Source organism: Perca fluviatilis, chromosome 18 (assembly GCF_010015445.1).
Source record: "Perca fluviatilis chromosome 18, GENO_Pfluv_1.0, whole genome shotgun sequence".
In the NCBI taxonomy this organism is placed as follows: domain Eukaryota; kingdom Metazoa; phylum Chordata; class Actinopteri; order Perciformes; family Percidae; genus Perca; species Perca fluviatilis.
In genome coordinates this window covers 32270126-32289047 of record NC_053129.1, presented here as the reverse complement: position 1 = coordinate 32289047, position 18922 = coordinate 32270126, and the positions used below count along the sequence as shown (strand labels likewise).

General features: G+C 39.1%; 1 protein-coding gene across 3 annotated transcripts in view; it reads left to right on the top strand.

Annotated features, from left to right (window-relative positions):
* col12a1b (collagen, type XII, alpha 1b) overlaps positions 1 to 1053 on the top strand; it is a 153423-nt gene extending 152370 nt beyond the window's left edge. For all 3 annotated transcript variants that reach the window (XM_039782832.1, XM_039782833.1, XM_039782831.1), the window contains one exon: positions 111 to 1053. In XM_039782832.1, coding sequence (XP_039638766.1) covers positions 111 to 232 — 122 coding nt within the window. In that variant the 3' untranslated portion in view covers positions 233 to 1053. The remainder of the gene's footprint in view (positions 1 to 110) is intronic.
* Positions 1054 to 18922: the final 17869 nt, after the last annotated feature.

The window sequence follows — 18922 nt, the reverse complement described above, 5'->3', positions numbered from 1 at the left end:
ACTAACCAGCAGTGCTTTAGCCAGCAGTCACACATACAAAACATTTTTGTGCATGTTGAGACAAACTGAGAAACGTATGCTCAATTGGCCCAAACGCTATCTCCGAGCAGGCCAATATCCACCTGAACCCGACACCCGAGTAGTCCCAGACCCCGAGGAGGAAGAGCTGTCGAATAACCAGCGTCGAAAGAGATCACTATCAAGAAAGGCATCCAGCAGGCTAACATCATAAGACAAGCCATCTTCTCTTTTTCTATTTTTTATTTTTTTTGTCTTGTTCAACCGGTTTGTTGTTTGGATTTATGCACATTATACACACACCAAAAAACGGGGTTTGACACCTCGACTTTATTGGAAAAAAATACCTTTGAATGCCTTAAAACGTATGTGAATATTCATTTTTGTGGCAGGTGAAGGGTGTGGACGGAGGGGAGGGAGTTTGGGCACGAGTGTTTAAAAAAAGATGGAAGAAAAAAAAAAGTTAAGAAACCATGAAAAGAAAACAACCTGTGAGCTTTCTTTTTCCACTTGTGTCTTCTGCTTGTAACATATTTGCATCCAGTTTGTTTGAACTAGCAGTGTTGAACAGTGCACTCATTGTAACAAAGCTAAAGAAAAAAGACAGAAAATGTTTGTTCACAGATCATCCAGTTATGTTCAATATAATCCTTCTCATTCAGCGTCGTCTTCTAACCCAGGTTCAGTTTCATAATGGCAGTTAAACACAGCTTTCATTTTGTATCTCTAGCTTAATATTTATCAGTTTTCTTTATTCAGTCACAGCTCATTTTAACAAAAGGTGGAATTGCATGTCTGTGGTGTATATTTAGTACATGTTTTTTGTTACATTTCATTTTGTTTTAACCAGAATATAGTTGTTGTAATTCTTGTCATTTTCTCAGTATCGAATGCAGTCAAAACCTGCGTGCAACACTATGGAAGTGGTATTGCTGCTTCATGTTTAAACTGCAGATTGTGAATTCCACAGCCTTATTTTCTTATTTATTTCTGAAAACAGAAGAGGCATTTTTCAATAAAACTACTGAAAATTTACGTCTGTGTGCTTTTTGTAAGTATTTCCTCAGGAGTCTGTCAGTAGTATAGTAGGTCGAAAAAATGTCACGAAAAAAAGTCATAGTTATGTCATAAAAATATCACAAACTATTCATGTTATGTCATGAAAATATCAAAAAAATCATAGTATAATGTCGAAAAAATATAGTCATAGTATGAGTATTTATGATATTTTTGCAACATACAGTATATACTATAGTATGTCGAAATGTCACGAAAAAAGTCATAGTATGTCATGAAAATATCACAAAAAAGTCATAGTATAGTATGTCGAAAAAATATGAACTATGTCGTAAAAACACGAAGAAAGTCATAGTATGTCATAAAATATAAAAATTCATAGTATAGTAAGTCGAAAAAAGTCTTGGTATCGTATGTTGAAAAAATATCACAAAAAAGTCAGAATACTATGTGAAAAAATTATAAAAAGTCATAGAATAGTATGTCGAAAAAGTAATTAACATGTCATAGTATAGTATGTTGAAAAAATATCACCAAAAAAAAGTCAGTATGTCACACAAATATAAAAAATCATAGCATAGTACAGAGGCTTGCAAAAGTAGTCATACCCCTTTACTGTGATAGCCCTAAATCAAATCAAGTGCAACCAACTGCCTTCGGAAGTCACCTTATTAGTAAATAGGGTCCACCTGTGTGTAATCTAATCTCAGTATAAATACAGCTGTTGTGTGAAGGCCTCAGAGGTTTGTTAGAGGGAACATTAGTGAACAAACAGCATCATGAAGGCCAAGGAACATACCAACAGGTCTGGGATAAAGTTGTGGAGAAGTTTAAAGCAGGGTTAGGTTCTAAAAAAATATCCCAAGCTTTGAACATCTCACAGAGGACTGTTCAATCCATCATCCGAAAATGGAAAGAGTATGGCACAACTGGAAACCTACCAAGACATGGCCGTCCACCTAAACTGACAGGCCGGCCGGGCAAGGAGAGCATTGATCAGAGAAGCAGCCAAGAGGCCCAGGGTAACTCTGGAGGAGCTGCAGAGATCCACAGCCCTGGTATGAGAGTCTGTCCACAGGAAAACTATTAGTCATGCACTCCACAAATCGGGCCTTTATGGAAGAGTGGCAAGAAGACAGCCATTGTTGAAACAAAGCCATACAAGTCCCGTTTGCAGTTTGCCACAAGCCATGTGGGGGACACAGCAAACATGTGGAGGAAGGTGCTCTGGTCAGATGACACCAAAATTGAAGTTTTTGGCCTTAATGCAAAACGCTATGTGTGGCGGACAAATAACACTGCACATCACCCTGAACACACCATCCCCACCGTGAAACATGGTGGTGGCAGCATCATGCTGTGGGGATGCTCTTCTTCAGCAGGGACAGGGAAACTGGTCAGAGTTGATGGGAAGATGGATGGAGCCAAATACAGGACAGTCTTAGAAGAAAACCTGTTAGAGTCTGCAAAAGACTTGAGACTGGGGCGGAGGTTCACCTTCCAGCAGGACAACGACCCTCAACATACAGCCAGAGCTACAATGGAACGGTTTAGATCAAAGCATATTCATGTGTTAGAATGGCCCAGTCAAAGTCCAGACCTAAATCCAATTGAGAATCTCTGGCAAGACTTAAAAAATGCTGTTAACAGACACTTTCCATCCAATCTGACTGAGCTTGAGCTATTCTGCAAAGACGAATGGGCAAAAATGTCAGTCTCTAGATGTGCAAAGCTGGTAGAGACATACCCCAAAAGACTTGCAGCTGTAATTGCATTGAAAGGTGGTTCTGCAAAGTATTGACTCAGGGGGGGCTGAATACTTCTGCACGCCACACTTTTCAGTTTCTTATTTGTAAAAAAATTTGAAAACCATGTATCATTTTCCTTCCACTTCACAATTATGCACCACTTTGTGTTGGTCTATCACATAAAGTCACAATGAAATACATTTACGGTTGTGGTTGTAACATGACAAAATGTGGAAAAGTTTAAGGGGTATGAATACTTTTGCAAGCCTCTAAGTCAAAAAAAAGTCATAGTATAGTATGTTGTCCAAATATGAAAAAAAGTCATAGTATAGTAGGTCATAAAAATATAAAAAGTCATAGTATAGTATGTCAAAAATATAGAAAGTTATAGTATGTCAAATAAAAGTCATAAAAATGTCAGTATGTTGAAAAAATATCAATATTATATGATGCTATATGATCTATCTATCTATCTATATATAATATATATATATATATATATATATATATATATATATATATATATATCTATATATATATATATATATATCTATATATATCTATATATATATATATATATATATATATATATATATATATAGTCTATATATTTATTCATTTATTTATTTAATTTATTTATTATTATTATTTTTTTTTTTTAATCGTCATCTCGATTTAAACTGGCGTAACAAACATCGTCCAAAGGCTGCGACGGCGAAAGCCACTCTGATTTTTCGTATTGGTTAGCGGTGCCTTTTATGTTCAATTTAATTTTGTTCAATAACAGAAAGTGGAAAAGGATTTCCTTTTGTTGGTTTTAAATTCAACAAGCAAATCAAATGATAAAAAAGTAAGCTCTAACAGACCGAGACAGGCCAAGTAAAGGTTCAGCACCCAGAGCAGAGCATGTTGCTTTTTCTCTGAGGGAAAGGCCTCCATCCTGTAGTGGAAACATGGAAAGGCAGGCATAAATAGTGCAGTCGGGAAATCTTTTACGACCCTGAACTCGGGAGCTGCTGAGGATTGGCTAACTCCACTGGCCCCGACGCGCTCGCTGCTATTTTCTCTTCAGATACTTTCCCCCTGAATCACCGCCACAAACATAAAGTGGCTTAATAGCTGAGCACACGAGTGAGACGCACTAATCATCTATAAGCTGTAAACATCAGATCACCAGCATGGAAACACCTCATCATCGACATTCGGCTGCACAGATGAGTTCATCGCTTCTGGAGTGTGACTCATCTGTAGCTACCAGACACAAGGCAACGATCCCATGAAGACAGTTTAGATAATCAGAGAGGGGAAATTATATTTATGGCCTCAACATCACATCATGTGTTTATTGAACATGAATAGTGTTGATTTACTGCTTCTACACTTCAAAATAATCCTCCTTCAACGGATTATCTCTTTACTTACTTTAGATTAACCGAACGTGTAAAAGCATGGTGGAATTGTTGCCGAGTGACGCTTCATGAAATGTCAGAAAAAGGCTAAAAATGTTAATTAAATGTCTTGTTTTGTCCACAACTCGGTACAGTTTACTATAAGTAATTTTTCAAGCAAAAATGCCAGAAATTTGCACGTTTAAAAAGGTAGGTAGGATTGTGAAGATCCAGGAGAAAAAAATATGAACATCGACAACTTCTCAGTACCTCCCCCTCCTTTCCGCTAAAGCCCAAAACAGTCTCCTAAGCCCCTCCCCCCCACAAGGGAGAATGAATGAGTGTGCATGAGCAGTGATTGACATGCAGTTAGACACCCCCCCTGGCCCTGATTGGTGCATCTTTTTTAATTACCTGCTTCATGTAGTTCTACTCGAACAGAGGGTCAGTTTCAGCAAATATGACAAGCTTCTTGAACATGTGTAAGTGTAGGTAAGTAAGTAAATAAAGTATTTGTAGTTTTTTGGACTATTGTTCAGATAAAACAAGGAACTGAAAGACATGACTTCAGGAAGCTGTTGAGGCTGTTTTATACCACTTTTTGAGGTTTCATTAAATAGAGAAAATAATCTGCAGATTAAATTCTAGCCCTTCTGTAATAAATGTGTAAAGGCCCGACGGTTTTCTGGAGGAGGATACTCGACAAGGTGGTTTAATTCAAGACTTAACAAGAGCTTTTTGCTCACCTGTTGAAAGTCCCATGGCATGAAAATATCACTTTATGAGGTTTTTTAACATTAATATGAGTTCCCCCAGCCTCCCTATAGTCCCCCAGTGGCTAGAAATGGTGATAGGTGTAAACCGAGCCCTGGGTATCCTGCTCTGACTTTGAGAAAATGAAAGCTAAGATGGGCCAATCAGGAATCTTCTCCTTATGAGGTCATAAGGAGCAAGGTTACCTCCCCTTTCTCTGATTTGCCCGCCCAGAGAATTTGGCCCACCCATGAGAAACCGAGAGCCACATCATGGCTTTCAAACGAGCAAAGTGGCAGTTGGTCAAGGCCACACCCCCACCCTCCACCTTGCCCCCCCCTCTCCTCCTCAATAGCTACAGACCCAGAAATGGCACATCCTAAGGAAAGCTCATTGTGGGACTGGCTCTAGTGGCTGTGATTCTGCACCAAGGCTGAATTTCGGGAAAGAGACTTCAGATACAGTATTAGGGGACCACTACGGTCTATATAAAAGAGACTTCAGATACAGTATTAGGGGACCACTAAGGCCTATATAAAAGAGACTTCAGATACAGTATTAGGGGACCACTAAGGTCTATATAAAAGAGACTTCAGATACAGTATTAGGGGACCACTAAGGTCTATATAAAAGAGACTTCAGATACAGTATTAGGGGACCACTAAGGTCTATATAAAAGAGACTTCAGATACAGTATTAGGGGACCACTAAGGTCTATATAAAAGAGACTTCAGATACAGTATTAGGGGACCACTAAGGTCTATATAAAAGAGACTTCAGATACAGTATTAGGGGACCACTAAGGTCTATATAAAAGAGACTTCAGATACAGTATTAGGGGACCACTAAGGCCTATATAAAAGAGACTTCAGATACAGTATTAGGGGACCACTAAGGCCTATATAAAAGAGACTTCAGATACAGTATTAGGGGACCACTAAGGCCTATATAAAAGAGACTTCAGATACAGTATTAGGGGACCACTAAGGTCTATATAAAAGAGACTTCAGATACAGTATTAGGGGACCACTAAGGTCTATATAAAAGAGACTTCAGATACAGTATTAGGGGACCACTAAGGCCTATATAAAAGCATCCAAAGAGCAGCATGTCATAGGACCTTTAAGTTAAAACAGAGTACGCTGGTGAAGCATCAGGAGAAAAAAGGAAACGTAGTTTGTGGTGATTTTAATAAGAAACCTCCTGCGGTCTAATTGGAACGGGATGAGGATGGCGGAACAGCCTTGTCCCCCCCCCCCGAGCCTCGAGTATATCAGCAGCTTTGAAGTTCCTCCCTCGGCCTTGCAAAGGAAAACAGACCGAGATACGATCTTTCATGGTGGCAAAATTCAAAACATATCTGAGCATGATGAAATGTTTTGGGACATTTTCTTTCCCTCTAACTGCTGACAACTGAAGGTCATTAGGAATAAACTGTAAACTGCACGCACATTTCTTCCGACTCACTCTGCTGAGTGGAAATTTGATTAAAGACACTACGAGGACCACTTTGCAGGACACTGAGGTCACTTACATTCACCACATGATCTTCATATACGATCAATAAAAGTCAAAGGTTACTAGCATGATTCTACATAATCAACACCACATTTCCCCTTGTTTTCGTTTCCGGTTCCAAAGAGGATCTTTGCTTCTTTGCTTAAAGGATTTCCTCTTCACATTACTAAAGAGGATGAACATTAGGGCTGCAACTAACGATTACTTTTATTAATCGATTAATCGCTAATTATTTTCTCAATTGAGAAATTGATGAGTTGTTTGGTCTATAAAATGCCAGAAAATGGTGAAAAAAATGTGGCTCAGTGTTTCCCAAAAAGCCCAAGATGACATCCTCAAATGTCTTGTTTTGTCCCCAACTCAAAGATATTCAGTTTACTGTCCCAGAGGAGAGAAGAAACTAGAACAATATTCACGGTTATCAAGCTGCAATCAGAGAAGCTTTTCATAAAAAATGAATAGTTGGCGATTTATTTAATAGTTGACAACTAATCGATTCATCTTTGTAGCTCTAATAAACGTGTTAAAAAGGATTTATTTTCCCCACATCTGCACAACTGGAAGTTTGAGCAGGAGCTTCACAAACTCTTTAACAGTAATAATGTCTAATAATGTCTCTAAAACTAAATATTTTAATAATTTATTATTCGTCTCTAACAGAATATCTGTCGGACCAGAGTCCAGCATCTCTCATAGTCTCGGGGAAGAGGATCGTAAAAAGTAATGTACAATTCAGTCTGATTTTCAGGCTAAGCCTCTCCCAATTAGTGAAAAAAATAAATTGAACCTATCAGAGCTTTGTGGGTGGCACTAAGAACATTTACATCACCTCTCCTGAAAAACGGCCACAAGTGTGGAAAAGTTTTCTGCAGCGGTACAGATTGTCATGAGTTGATTTGAGCTTTAACTAACAAGAACCAATCAATATTACTAATATTCTGAGAGCGTACTATCACAAAAGACAAAGAAAAGCAAAAAAATCCTCACATTTCAGAAGCTTTAAAGGGGTGATAGAATGATTATATCGGGTATTTCACACTGTTCCTTATGGTCTCCTAATGGGGAATGTAACATTGGTTGGGCTGAAAATGGCCTGGTTGATATTTTATTGGCCCTTATGCATCCCTGTGTTTTGGCCCTATTTGTAACAAGAGCTTTTCTTCCAAATATGGTATGGTCATGAATATTTAGATGAGCTGCGCGCTGATTGGTTGAGCGACTTGCCATACGCAAACAGAGACGCGTGCTGATTGGTTGAGCGAATCCCCAATACACATACATTAGAGAAGTGACAGAATCTCATATTCCAGACACTGCAATGTTTCATTACCAAATTCACTTCGGAGACTTTTTTAAGCGAGAAATCAACTATATAAAGCTGAAATATGGGCCGTTTTACAAAAATTTATGGCTAATTGCAAATTTGGTAAGACGTGTCGAACTTTAGGAGCTCCACACAGTCTGACGAGAAAGCGGCAGCCTGCTGGGCTCCATACCCAGGGCAAAGTCACCCTTTGTGGATACTGCACTACGGGGCTCCGCGGCCAGCTGCCGGCATAACTATAATATATTTACGGTTTGAATTTCGTCACGCCACTTATATAACATCATTCCCCAATGTCTTACAAAGCTAACCGTTGTGTCCGATTTGATTTTAAGGCATTTTTATGAACGCGAGGCGTCTTTGTAGGACGAGCAGCTGCTTGCTATATGTCCCATTCATTACAATGGGGAAATACTGCAGCTAGCTAGCTACACTGTCGCCATAACTAAATTATATTTACAGTTTGAATTTCGTCACGCCACTTATATAACATCATTCCCCAATGTCTTATAAAGCTAACCGTTGTGTCCGATTTGATTTTAAGGCATTTTTATGAACGCGAGGCGTCTTTGTAGGACCAGCAGCTGCTTGCTATATGTCCCATTCATTACAATGGGGAAATATCCCAGCTAGCTAGCTACACTTTCGCATAACTAAAGTATATTTAGAGTTTGAATTTCGTCACGGCATGAATATTACAGGTTCTTCAAGGTCTTACAAAGCTTAGCCAACACTTGTCCGATTTCGTATTTCAATTGAATGTATTTTTGTGAATGTCAGAGTTAGGAGGAGGCTAGCTAGCTCTCATTGATGGACTCCATCTCACCGCGGCTCTATCAATGAGACTCGCGGACAAGAGGCTTTATTTCCCCGATTGTTTGTTTAAATAACTCAACACACATACCCATTATAAGATTAACTGGAACCTGCGGGCTGCGGTAATAAAAATTGCGCGCGCGTAACAAGCTCGCGGACACTGCGGTCAGGGCGGCGATGTAGCAACCCAGGCAGCACCAACACCGGCACTAAACTCCGACACACAGTCGGAGAAAATTTGCAATTAGCCATCCATTTTTGTAAAGCGGCCCATATCTGAGCTTTATATGGTGGATTTCTCGCATAAAAAAGTTTCAGAAGTGAATTTTGTAATGGAATAGCAGAGATCTGCGTGACCTAGCTAGATTCAGAAAACTACCTGATCTCAGGTCAGTTGTGTAGCCTATGTAAATGTTGGGGCGTGACCGTTCTCTTAATACACCCATGGCTGTGACAAAGGTTCCGGTTTTTGGGAGGTTGACGTCAACTTCCAGCTTTGTTGAGATTCGCCCGTTTTCAGCGGCAGTTTCAAAATATGAGATTTTCATAGTAAAGGTGTGTCAATGGGATTTTGAGCTTCTATGTATGTCCTATTTACCCACCGAACTGTCGTTATTCAACTATGACAGAGTAAAATCGTTTTTTTACCGTTTATGAGAACAGCCTGGCTGGAAACTGAGACTGAGCTAAACCTACATGCTGAAAGATGCCATAAAGCTCCAGCGTGCTGCAGAGTTAATGAGAATTTTGTTTAGCGTTTGCTGCTCAGCGTCTGCAGGACAGAAGGGTTTGGGAGCTGCAGGTCGCCGCTTGCGTGCCTCCTTCACACATTTGGTGAAAATAATGAAATTCTTTGGAGTGACGCCGCCTCATTTGTCAGCGAGGCACTCTTTGATCGATGGGGCACAACACTGAGTTTCTTTGTGTTCAGCTGCACAGAAGGAGCCCAAATTATCTGGAACACATGAAGTAATATTTTTATACAATCCAGATTCGTTTAATGACACCTTACTGCGATCGGGGGGGGAGTTAACCGTTGAGAGCAGGCCAGTGTTTATATGTCGCTGTTAAGTGCAGTAAAAACTCATCCTCCAGCTCAGCTTTGAGGCTCTTAGCAGAACTATAAACTCATTCAGTGGCCAGAGATGACCTCATGGAAAGTCTGGCAACAGCGTGGGTTTGCTCAGTTCGAGGTGTCCCACTAGCCGCCACTGTTCAGACTAGGGCTGCACAATAGGAGGAAAATATGCAAACACGCGATGACGTTGTTGAATATCGCGATAACGATATTACTTGCGATAAAAATAGTCCTACATTTCTGCTGCTTTCAGTATTCTGCTAAAAGCTGTGTACAACACATTGCTCGTTGAACTTTAAACACATGAAAGAAAATCAATTCCAACATTCTTTTATTGAATAAAGTGAACATTGATTAGAATATAAAAGGCAGCACTTAAAAAGAATGGACAGTTACATTTTAAAGTGCAGTTTTCTATTGATTTTTTCTTTCATCTAACGCAAAAAAATCTCGGAGTGTCTTTTGCATCTTTCGCGATGTGTTTATTGCGCCAGTTGATATTGCAAAGGGAGATAAAAAAATAAAAAAAAAAGAATACGAGGTTACCTGAAGGTATCTACATAAGAGTGACATGACACTCTCATGAACATGTCATGTCAAACGTTAACGACATAACGCTTCTTTTAGTAAGTCATGACAGTGTCATGTTTTCATGCCACTCTTATGTAGATACCTTTAAGTAAAGTGTTAGCAAAAACTATATAATGTGCAGCCCAAGTTCAGACACAAAACCAGTATCACTCCAGTCCATAACTACAATATTTATGGAAGGAGTTTGTGCCGGTGGGACTAAGGCGGTCAGACATTCAGTGCTGACGATACAGGGTCAAGACAACAGGACAGAGCACATTAGGGAGTATTTCATGGAGGAAAGGTGATCTCTTTGAATGAACCAGTTTTCAAAAGTGCATCAACGAGTCAAGAAAATCTACGGCTTAACCCACTGACGTATAAAATGAACTGCTGCAATTGACTAAATATAATATGTAATTGTTTATTATAAATATTCATCTATGGTTGGGCGATGGGATGATTACTGTACTATCACTTTGATATTCCTGGTTGTGTTAGACCATTGCAGGTATTATTGCAAATTTTTTATTTAACCTTTATTTATACAGGTAATCTCATTGAGACACAGGGTCTGATTCTCAAGAGAGACCTGTTAAAGACAATACACAACAGTTACAGACAGATTACAATAGTATACACAATATGTACTATATACAATATTGAAACGAAAGTGCCAAGTAGACTTAAAACACTAAAGTACTAACAACAAGAACAGAATTCCGAAGTTTTTTTTTTTTTTTTTTCACGGGTACCCTTCAAATGAGTTTAAAATCCCCTAGTGGGATCAAGTTGGACAGTTTTAGATCCTGCTGCAGTGTATTCCAGGTGAGGGGGCAGAAAAAGAGAAGCATTTTGGGAAATCAATTACCTTGGTTACACTTTACTTGAAAGTATCTACATAAGAGTGACATGACACTGTCATGAACGTGTCATAAACAAGTCAAATGTTTATGACATAACGCTTCTGTCATTAAGTGTCATTTGGTTTTGTCATGACAAGTTAGGGTTAGAGTTAGGGATCATGTGTCATGACTGTGTCATGTGTTCATGACAGTGTCATGTCACTCTTATGTAGATACCTTCAAGTAAAGTGTTACCCTTACCTTTAACCATACAGATCTTAGAAATCAGGCTGCTGGGTTACAACTCAACATTTCTCCGTTCACGGCGGAGATGGACGGACTAGCGCTTCATACATTAGCCAGCAGCTAGCAGACATTTAGCTGCTTAATCCCGACAAAACGCCACGGGGTATTTCATTTTTTATTTTTTTTGGAGGATTCGGTTATTACAGTATTGAAGGAATCGGAATTCCATAATTGAAAATCTAATACCTACCCAACGAACGAATATCCCAATCATCGGGTCCAGCCCTACAATTAGCAAGACTGCTTTACAACAGGATTATCACATAAATGTGATTAAAAGGACTTAATTTACAGGATCAGTGATAAACAGACATGCACATTTCGTTATTTTATCTAGAAATGTGGGGTGACACTATTTGAAATAAGCTTTTGATATCGATTATCAAAATGAAATGATTCCCATAGTATGTTTTTTCTCTCTAGCCCCACCTACTTGCGCACCTCCAGAGAGAGAGAAAAAAAAAAAAAAAAAAAAACACAGCGTGGTGTAACGTTAAGCAGTAACCATCGGCAAAAAAATCTACTTTTATCCCCCCTGTTGTCGTGTCAAATTTGATGCAATTACAAAAAGTTTCTATACCCGAACATTTGGGTTTCTGTCAACCAAATTGTCAAAGGAAATAACATGAATGGTTCCGTACGAACGTTACTCTTCACAAGTAAAACAAATGATCAGTTCACTACTTTCATTGGGGTAGGGGGTGTCATTCAACGTTATAGCATTTGAAAAAACATTTTTTATAGAGGAACATAAAAAAAAAGTGACAAGAATGTCGGAAAAAGCTTCAAAAACGTGAAAAAAATTGCCAGGAAATTTTTTAAAATGTTACTACAAAAGTGACACAAAAAGCATCGGACAAAGTGACAAAACTTTTTATAACACTTTTTATCTAAAATTGGGACCCAGAAAAACAAAACCTTGCATGGTCGGTGGGAAGACAACACAAGGGTTAACCTGCTAAATGTCAGCAGTTGTGTCTGCGCTGGTTTTACTGAGGCGACTCATGTCTGCATGTTATTGTTAAGTTTCACTTACACTTCATTACTTCGTGGCTTTCCTCTAACTGACCCTGTGTTTTACAGTAAGTCACAAATTAGTCACAAAAGGTTTCTTCTTGGAAAAAAAGGAAACATGTTGTGAGATGCAGGTCAGCGCGGTGTCATTATCTGAACCTGACTAAACATACACAATGTGGCTGCGATGCTCATTACTCATCAGAAAAATGGAGAGAGAACGTAGGTCTTTTTCATCCAAACACTGACAGACAAACACATGACTTCATTCAGTGAGGAGATGCTTGGAGGAGTCTGTGGTGCTGCTGCAACCCACAGCTCTCAGACGTGCTGAAGCTGACTCAGCATTTATTGGGAGATGTCGTCAGTGTCACTGGAATATCATGAAAACCCATCAAAAAGAAGAAAGAAACCGTTCCATAAACTGAACTGGCGCTGCCGTCACCGTTTCCCTGGAAGTGTCACATTCACACCACTCATCAAACACATCGGCTCCAAATTTAAAGATTTGCTACTTTTCCCGTTTAAGTGATTATTGTAACATAAACATCTGTGTTTTAGATTGTCAGTCGGACAAAACAGGCAATTTAAAGACATCAAAGAAGTTTTAATGGCCATTTTTAAAAACTAAACAATAATCAATAATACCAAAACAATACCAAAAAACTTTTTGAAAGGAAGTTCGCAATGCTATTTTAAAGTTGAATTATTTATCATTCAAAAACAAATATAGCCTACTCAACAAAATTATAAACGCAACACTTTTGTTTTTGCCCCCATTTTTCATGAGCTGAACTCAAATATCTAAGACTTTTTCTACGTACACAAAAGGCCTTTTTCTCTCCAATATTCTAAATCTGTGTTAGTGAGCACTTCTCCTTTGCCGAGATAATCCATCCACCGCACAGGTGTGGCATATCAAGATGCTGATTAGACAGCAGGATTATTGCACAGGTGTGACTTAGGCTGGACACAATGAAAGGCCACTCTGAAATGTGCAGTTTTACTGTATTGAGGGGGGTCCAAAAACCAGTCAGTATCTGGTGTTAGGGTCTCTCTCTCACTCTCCTGTTGTGTTGTCAAAGTCTGAAAAGTGCTTAAATTTTGGATAAAATGCTTGAAATTGTAACTGTATTTCTTTAACAACAAATACCTTTCTGACTGAATAGTTTGTTTATTAAATGGAGAAATAAAATGTTGGCGAGCCTAAAATGAAACCTGCTCGCTTGTGCATGTGTGACCGCCCCCCATGAAACCACTACTGCACGTGTGCCGGGAGCTTGTCGTTTCAATGAACGTCGGCAGGAAGATGAAAAATACAAATTATTAATGGAAAAAAAAATCAATATATTGCTAGACACTCCTATGAGGATACTGTACATCATGATATTGGACTAACTATGAATACATAACGCCCGTGAACAGGTTAAGTGCAGGTTTTTTCTCTCTTTATTCACTGCAAGTCCAAACTGTTAGAAAAACAGCACAATTTACTTCTGTTCAAGTTTCCGTCATTCATGTTGAATTGCTCTTTAAAGACTCATGAACTAGTTGGAAGAAGGTAAATCTATTCAGAGCGCCTTATTGTATTTATTGGGTGCCTGGGTAGCTCAGTTGGTAGAGCGCACGCGCCCATATATAGAGTTTTACTCCTCGAAACAGTGGCGGCGGGTTCAACTCCGACCTGCGGCTCTTTGCTGCATGTCGTATCTTCAGTTGTCCTGTCAAAGGGAAGGCCTAAAATGCCCCAAAAAAAGATCAATATTTTGTGCAGCGGATCCATTCTCGTATCGCATGAAGTAACAACACATGCCAATATTGCTTTATCGATATTATGTTACCCCTAAATGAAATACAAATTTTATCAATCTAGATAAATTAGATAGAGAGCCAATTGATTAAGTAAAATAGAATACAACTAAAAATAACATACATACTAGGTAGGATTGTCCTTCCATGTTAAACATAATTAAAATGTATATTGAATATTTGTACACAGGTTTGTTCTGTAAGATTTAAGGTAGCTTAAAAGATTCAGGAAGTTATGATAATAATTTAGGTGGTATTTAGAACAATTTACACAATGATACCTATAATAACTTCAAATATTTGTATTATTTGAGTACTGTGACAGTATTAAAAATGTGATGTTATTGTGTTTCATCATTTGGATCACACACACACACACACACACACACACACACACACACACACACACACACACACACACACACACACACACACACACACACACACACACACACACACACACACACACACCAGCTGTAATAAAGTGAACAGCAGGACGCGACGGGGAAACAATCTAACAGCTTGAAGAACAATCTGCATCAAACTTTATGTCATCCGCTTATTAAAAATTAAAGCTTTCATGTCCAAAAATGGAAATGAGTTTAAACTCAACAAGTTTAATGTTAGATTAAAGTTGTTGCTTGAATAAAATAAAGTTGCATTAATGTCAAAAAAGTTGATCTAAAGACCATTTCAGGGTGTATTCTTTCCAATAAATCCACATTATTTTTTTCAACATTATGATGAGTTGGAGCTCTGCAGGGAAGATGAAATAGTTCTTGCCACATGCATGTATCCTGTATTATTTATTTGGGGAGTTGATGCTGCTGAAAGCTAATTTATCAGCGTAATAAAACTGCCTTAAGCCCGATCCAAGGAAAACGTCTCCTGGCGTTTCTGCACTTTAAAAGACTGATAATCGATGAAGTTAACACTAAATGAGCCGAATCAGCAGCTGCAGCAAGTCCAAAGAAAAGTCAGACGATCTCCAGAGGAAATTTGGAAGAGGAAATTCAGCTCAATACTGAGATTTATTTTCAAGCAAAACCATGATCTCCTCCCCATCTGATAACAAGGCATCATTTACTATCGCAACAATCTGCTTCATACACACTTTCTGTGTTTTCACTCTGGCCATCTGACACGATAAATGATGACAAAGCAGAAACGGAGGTTATCATTTGGCTGATAAAATGCGGAGGAGATTAATTTGTGTGTTTGAAACAACAGTGACGGTTGTGATAGTGAACAAATCATATAAATAAATTTAAAGGCACTTTGCATCACTTCTGAGACCCAATAAAAATGTCTCAAGTTTAAATGTTTTAATGTCATTTCATGGTTACAGCCTGGCTGTTCATGCAAGATTATTTTTCCTGGGAAACATTTGACAAGGCAAGTCAGTGTCGTAGACTTCAACAGTCCCTTCTTCGGAATAGCAATTGTAGATTTGTAGGGTTGGGTACTGAAGCCGGTACTTTTACCGGTACCGACCGAATCACATCGGTACTACCGAGTATTGGTTCACGTAAAATCAAACGGTGCCAAATTTCGGTATCTGAGACTGCGTAAGCTTATCTGTCCTCTCTGGATGTTGACAGAGACCAGAGGTCACACACACACACACACACACACACACACACACACACACACACACACACACACACACACACACACACACACAGTAAACTATTTTGGCTCTGCAGTTTTGTTGAAGTCACAGTGAGTCACGGCGATGCCCATAAAGTGGTTCCAAGTGTGGTTACAGTTTTGAAAAACTTGACGCAGACAGCGTTTGCTGCAATATGATATTAATGGCGCGGTGCTGTTGACGTTACACTTCCTGTAAGACTGGCAGGCACAACAGTGGTTTCTGTGCCCTGGGGACTGACAGGCTGAGGTTGTAAGGCAAGGCAACTTTATTTCTACAGCAGCTTTCAGCAACAAGGCAATTCAAAGTGCTTTACATGAAAAATTAAAGAGCAATTAAAAATGGCCATGATGAAAATTTAAGGCTAAAAAAAGAATATACAAATACAAGAATACAAGTTTAATAATTATTCAATTTAATAGGTCATAGGGACGGGTTTGGGAGGAGAGAGGGAGGGGTTTTATTTTTATTTAATTTCTGTGAGTGTAAAATATTCTGAATAAATAACAGAATGTTCTGAGTAAATAGGATCAATAGGTTTTGAATTATTTTTACAACTGAAATATATTTTTTTGTAACAGACCGAAAAGTAGGTACTTGTAAAGTACCGAAAAAAGTACCGTTGGGTACCAGAACCGAATTTGAGGTACCGGTATCGATGCTGGTATTGGTTCAGATGCGAAAGGTACCCAACCCTACAGATTTGCAGATGAGGCAAACGCACTTTGAATAGGACATTGTGAAAAAAAAGTCCCCTCCCATTCCGCATGGAAGTGGTAGGTTTTTGGGTTCTTACTTGGTCCAGCTCCCCCACTCATTTTTATACCCTGTCTTAAGTTTAGTAGAAATAAGTTAGGCTAACTGGGCAACTCGCTAGCTTGCTGGAATGTTGCAGTAATTGCCGCCGTTGTATGCACATGTGTGCTGACCCGTGTGTCAGAAAAGATCAGACATTAGATTGGTTGTCCTGTATGTCAATCAAGTGGCAAACGTCATAGTGAGGACGGATGATAGGCTGACATGTATTTATTTATTTATTTTTAATGCCATGCGATCTCCCCACACTACCTTTGCGATCGACCGGTAGATCGTGATCGACGTAATGGGCACCCCTGGGCTAGATAGTCAGAGTGACAAAGACGTTCACGTAATAAAGTAAACAAGCCAAGTTAACCATCCGAGCTAATACGTGCTAACTAACTACTGTATCCAAGAAACCAACAGTGTTTGATAAAACCTGCAGTGACCAGCTGTTATTTAGCTGTTATACTGAAACAGATTTCACAGAGAAGCATGTTGGTAAATCTGGAAATCATGACCACAATATGAAGGATTCTGACCCAGATTTTCCACCAGGCGCGTCTGTGCTGCATTCGGGCTGGGCCACAGTTTTGTTCCGTCCTCCGTCATGCGCCATAACACACCGGGACCATCTCGGAAGCGGAGCGTCTTGCCTGCCCGATTCGATTGTATCGTCTCTACAAGTACTTGAAAGAACAATTGCGTGTTTATTAGCTAGTACAAGCACTCCTGCCATTAAACTCCATGCTTTCTCTTTTCTGGTGTTGTCCCTATAAAAGAAAAGATCTGTGATGTATTTTATGTTTTTCCACCTCCGTGGTGTTGTAGAGGAGACATACATTATACGATATTGGGAGGTGTCTTTTGGTAAATTGGCTGGATAATAGACCTGGCCTGATCACTTCTGGGACGCGCCGGGTGAATGGAAGCATCGACTTAAATGGCTGCGATTGCTTGTGAGGGTCACGGCGCCTCCGGAATGCAGCGCAGGTGCGCCCGGTGGAAAATAGGGGTCAGATTTTTGATATTTTAACAATTCTGAAGATGTTTCTTTTTCAAATCTGATTAACTAAACTCCAAAGTATGAAATGGAAATTGAATATTGCAATTAAATTAGATGTTAACCTCAGTTTCCCTCAGGCTCTTTATGAGTCAAAGTCCCTGAACGTAATAGATGTAATGTATTAAATTCCAGTTTTAAAATTAATTTTGTTGTTGTCATTGGAATAGTGAAGGGAATGGAAGCAAAAGCAGGTGTGACGCAGCCCAAACTAATATGTGTCTGTCTTCGTGCCCGTGGAAATGTGGCATCGGAGCGAGCAGCGGAGATCTGATCTGCGTTGGTGAGTTTGTCTTCAGTCTGAGAAGAGGAAGATGGTCTTCATTAATCTCTGGCTTCATCATACACAGACAATATTCATTTTCAACAGGCAGGCCAATGAAACATTTTTCAATTAAATTAATTGATAGAGATCTTCAATTGATTTACTTGAAAGACATTTCATTGGCTTGGCTGTTTAAAATTAACTGCGCTCGTCCTGATTCAAACTTAAAAGAGCCACTTTTTTTTTTATTCTCCCAGTCAAGTCAAACTTGGAGAGGTCTTCTGCTATCAGTATTCTGCATGTGTCTTTGGTATCGTTTTCACTGGTATTAAATACGGGAGACAAGCTAAAAATAGATAGGCGTCAATCGATTTCGATGCTAAATGTAAAATCGATTGAAATGAGCTTATAATTTCCTTCATCGAAATCAAAAGCAGGATCAGCGTAAAAAAGATAAAGAGGAAAGCAAATATGAAGCTACCGGGGCGGTGACCTGAGTTCTTGCTGGCTACAACAACAATTAATTGGACATACTAAACATGACACGGTCAAGAATCTAGCCAAGCCAGATGTTGGCCGTGCCTAATTCTGAACTACGCCTTTACCCAAACCAAGAACACAAGTCAGGGACACGGGGGACCGGGGACTCAGGAGACTTTAGATTTGAGTACACTTCATTGTCACTTCATTACAATCACCACCTGCACCCTTTGGAAAAATGCCGAAGAAAACCATAGTGATTCGTCATTCGATATCTCAAAAGTACAACAGGGAAAGTCCAGAGTGGGCTTCCGTTGACCAAGAGAACTAAACTGGGACATCAAAACATCTTCAGTCTAAAATTGCCTCCATACAGACTCTAATGAAACACTGAAGAAACAAAAGAACATAAGTAATTGATCTTATCCTGTTATGGACAAAATGTCCAGATTTTGATTTTC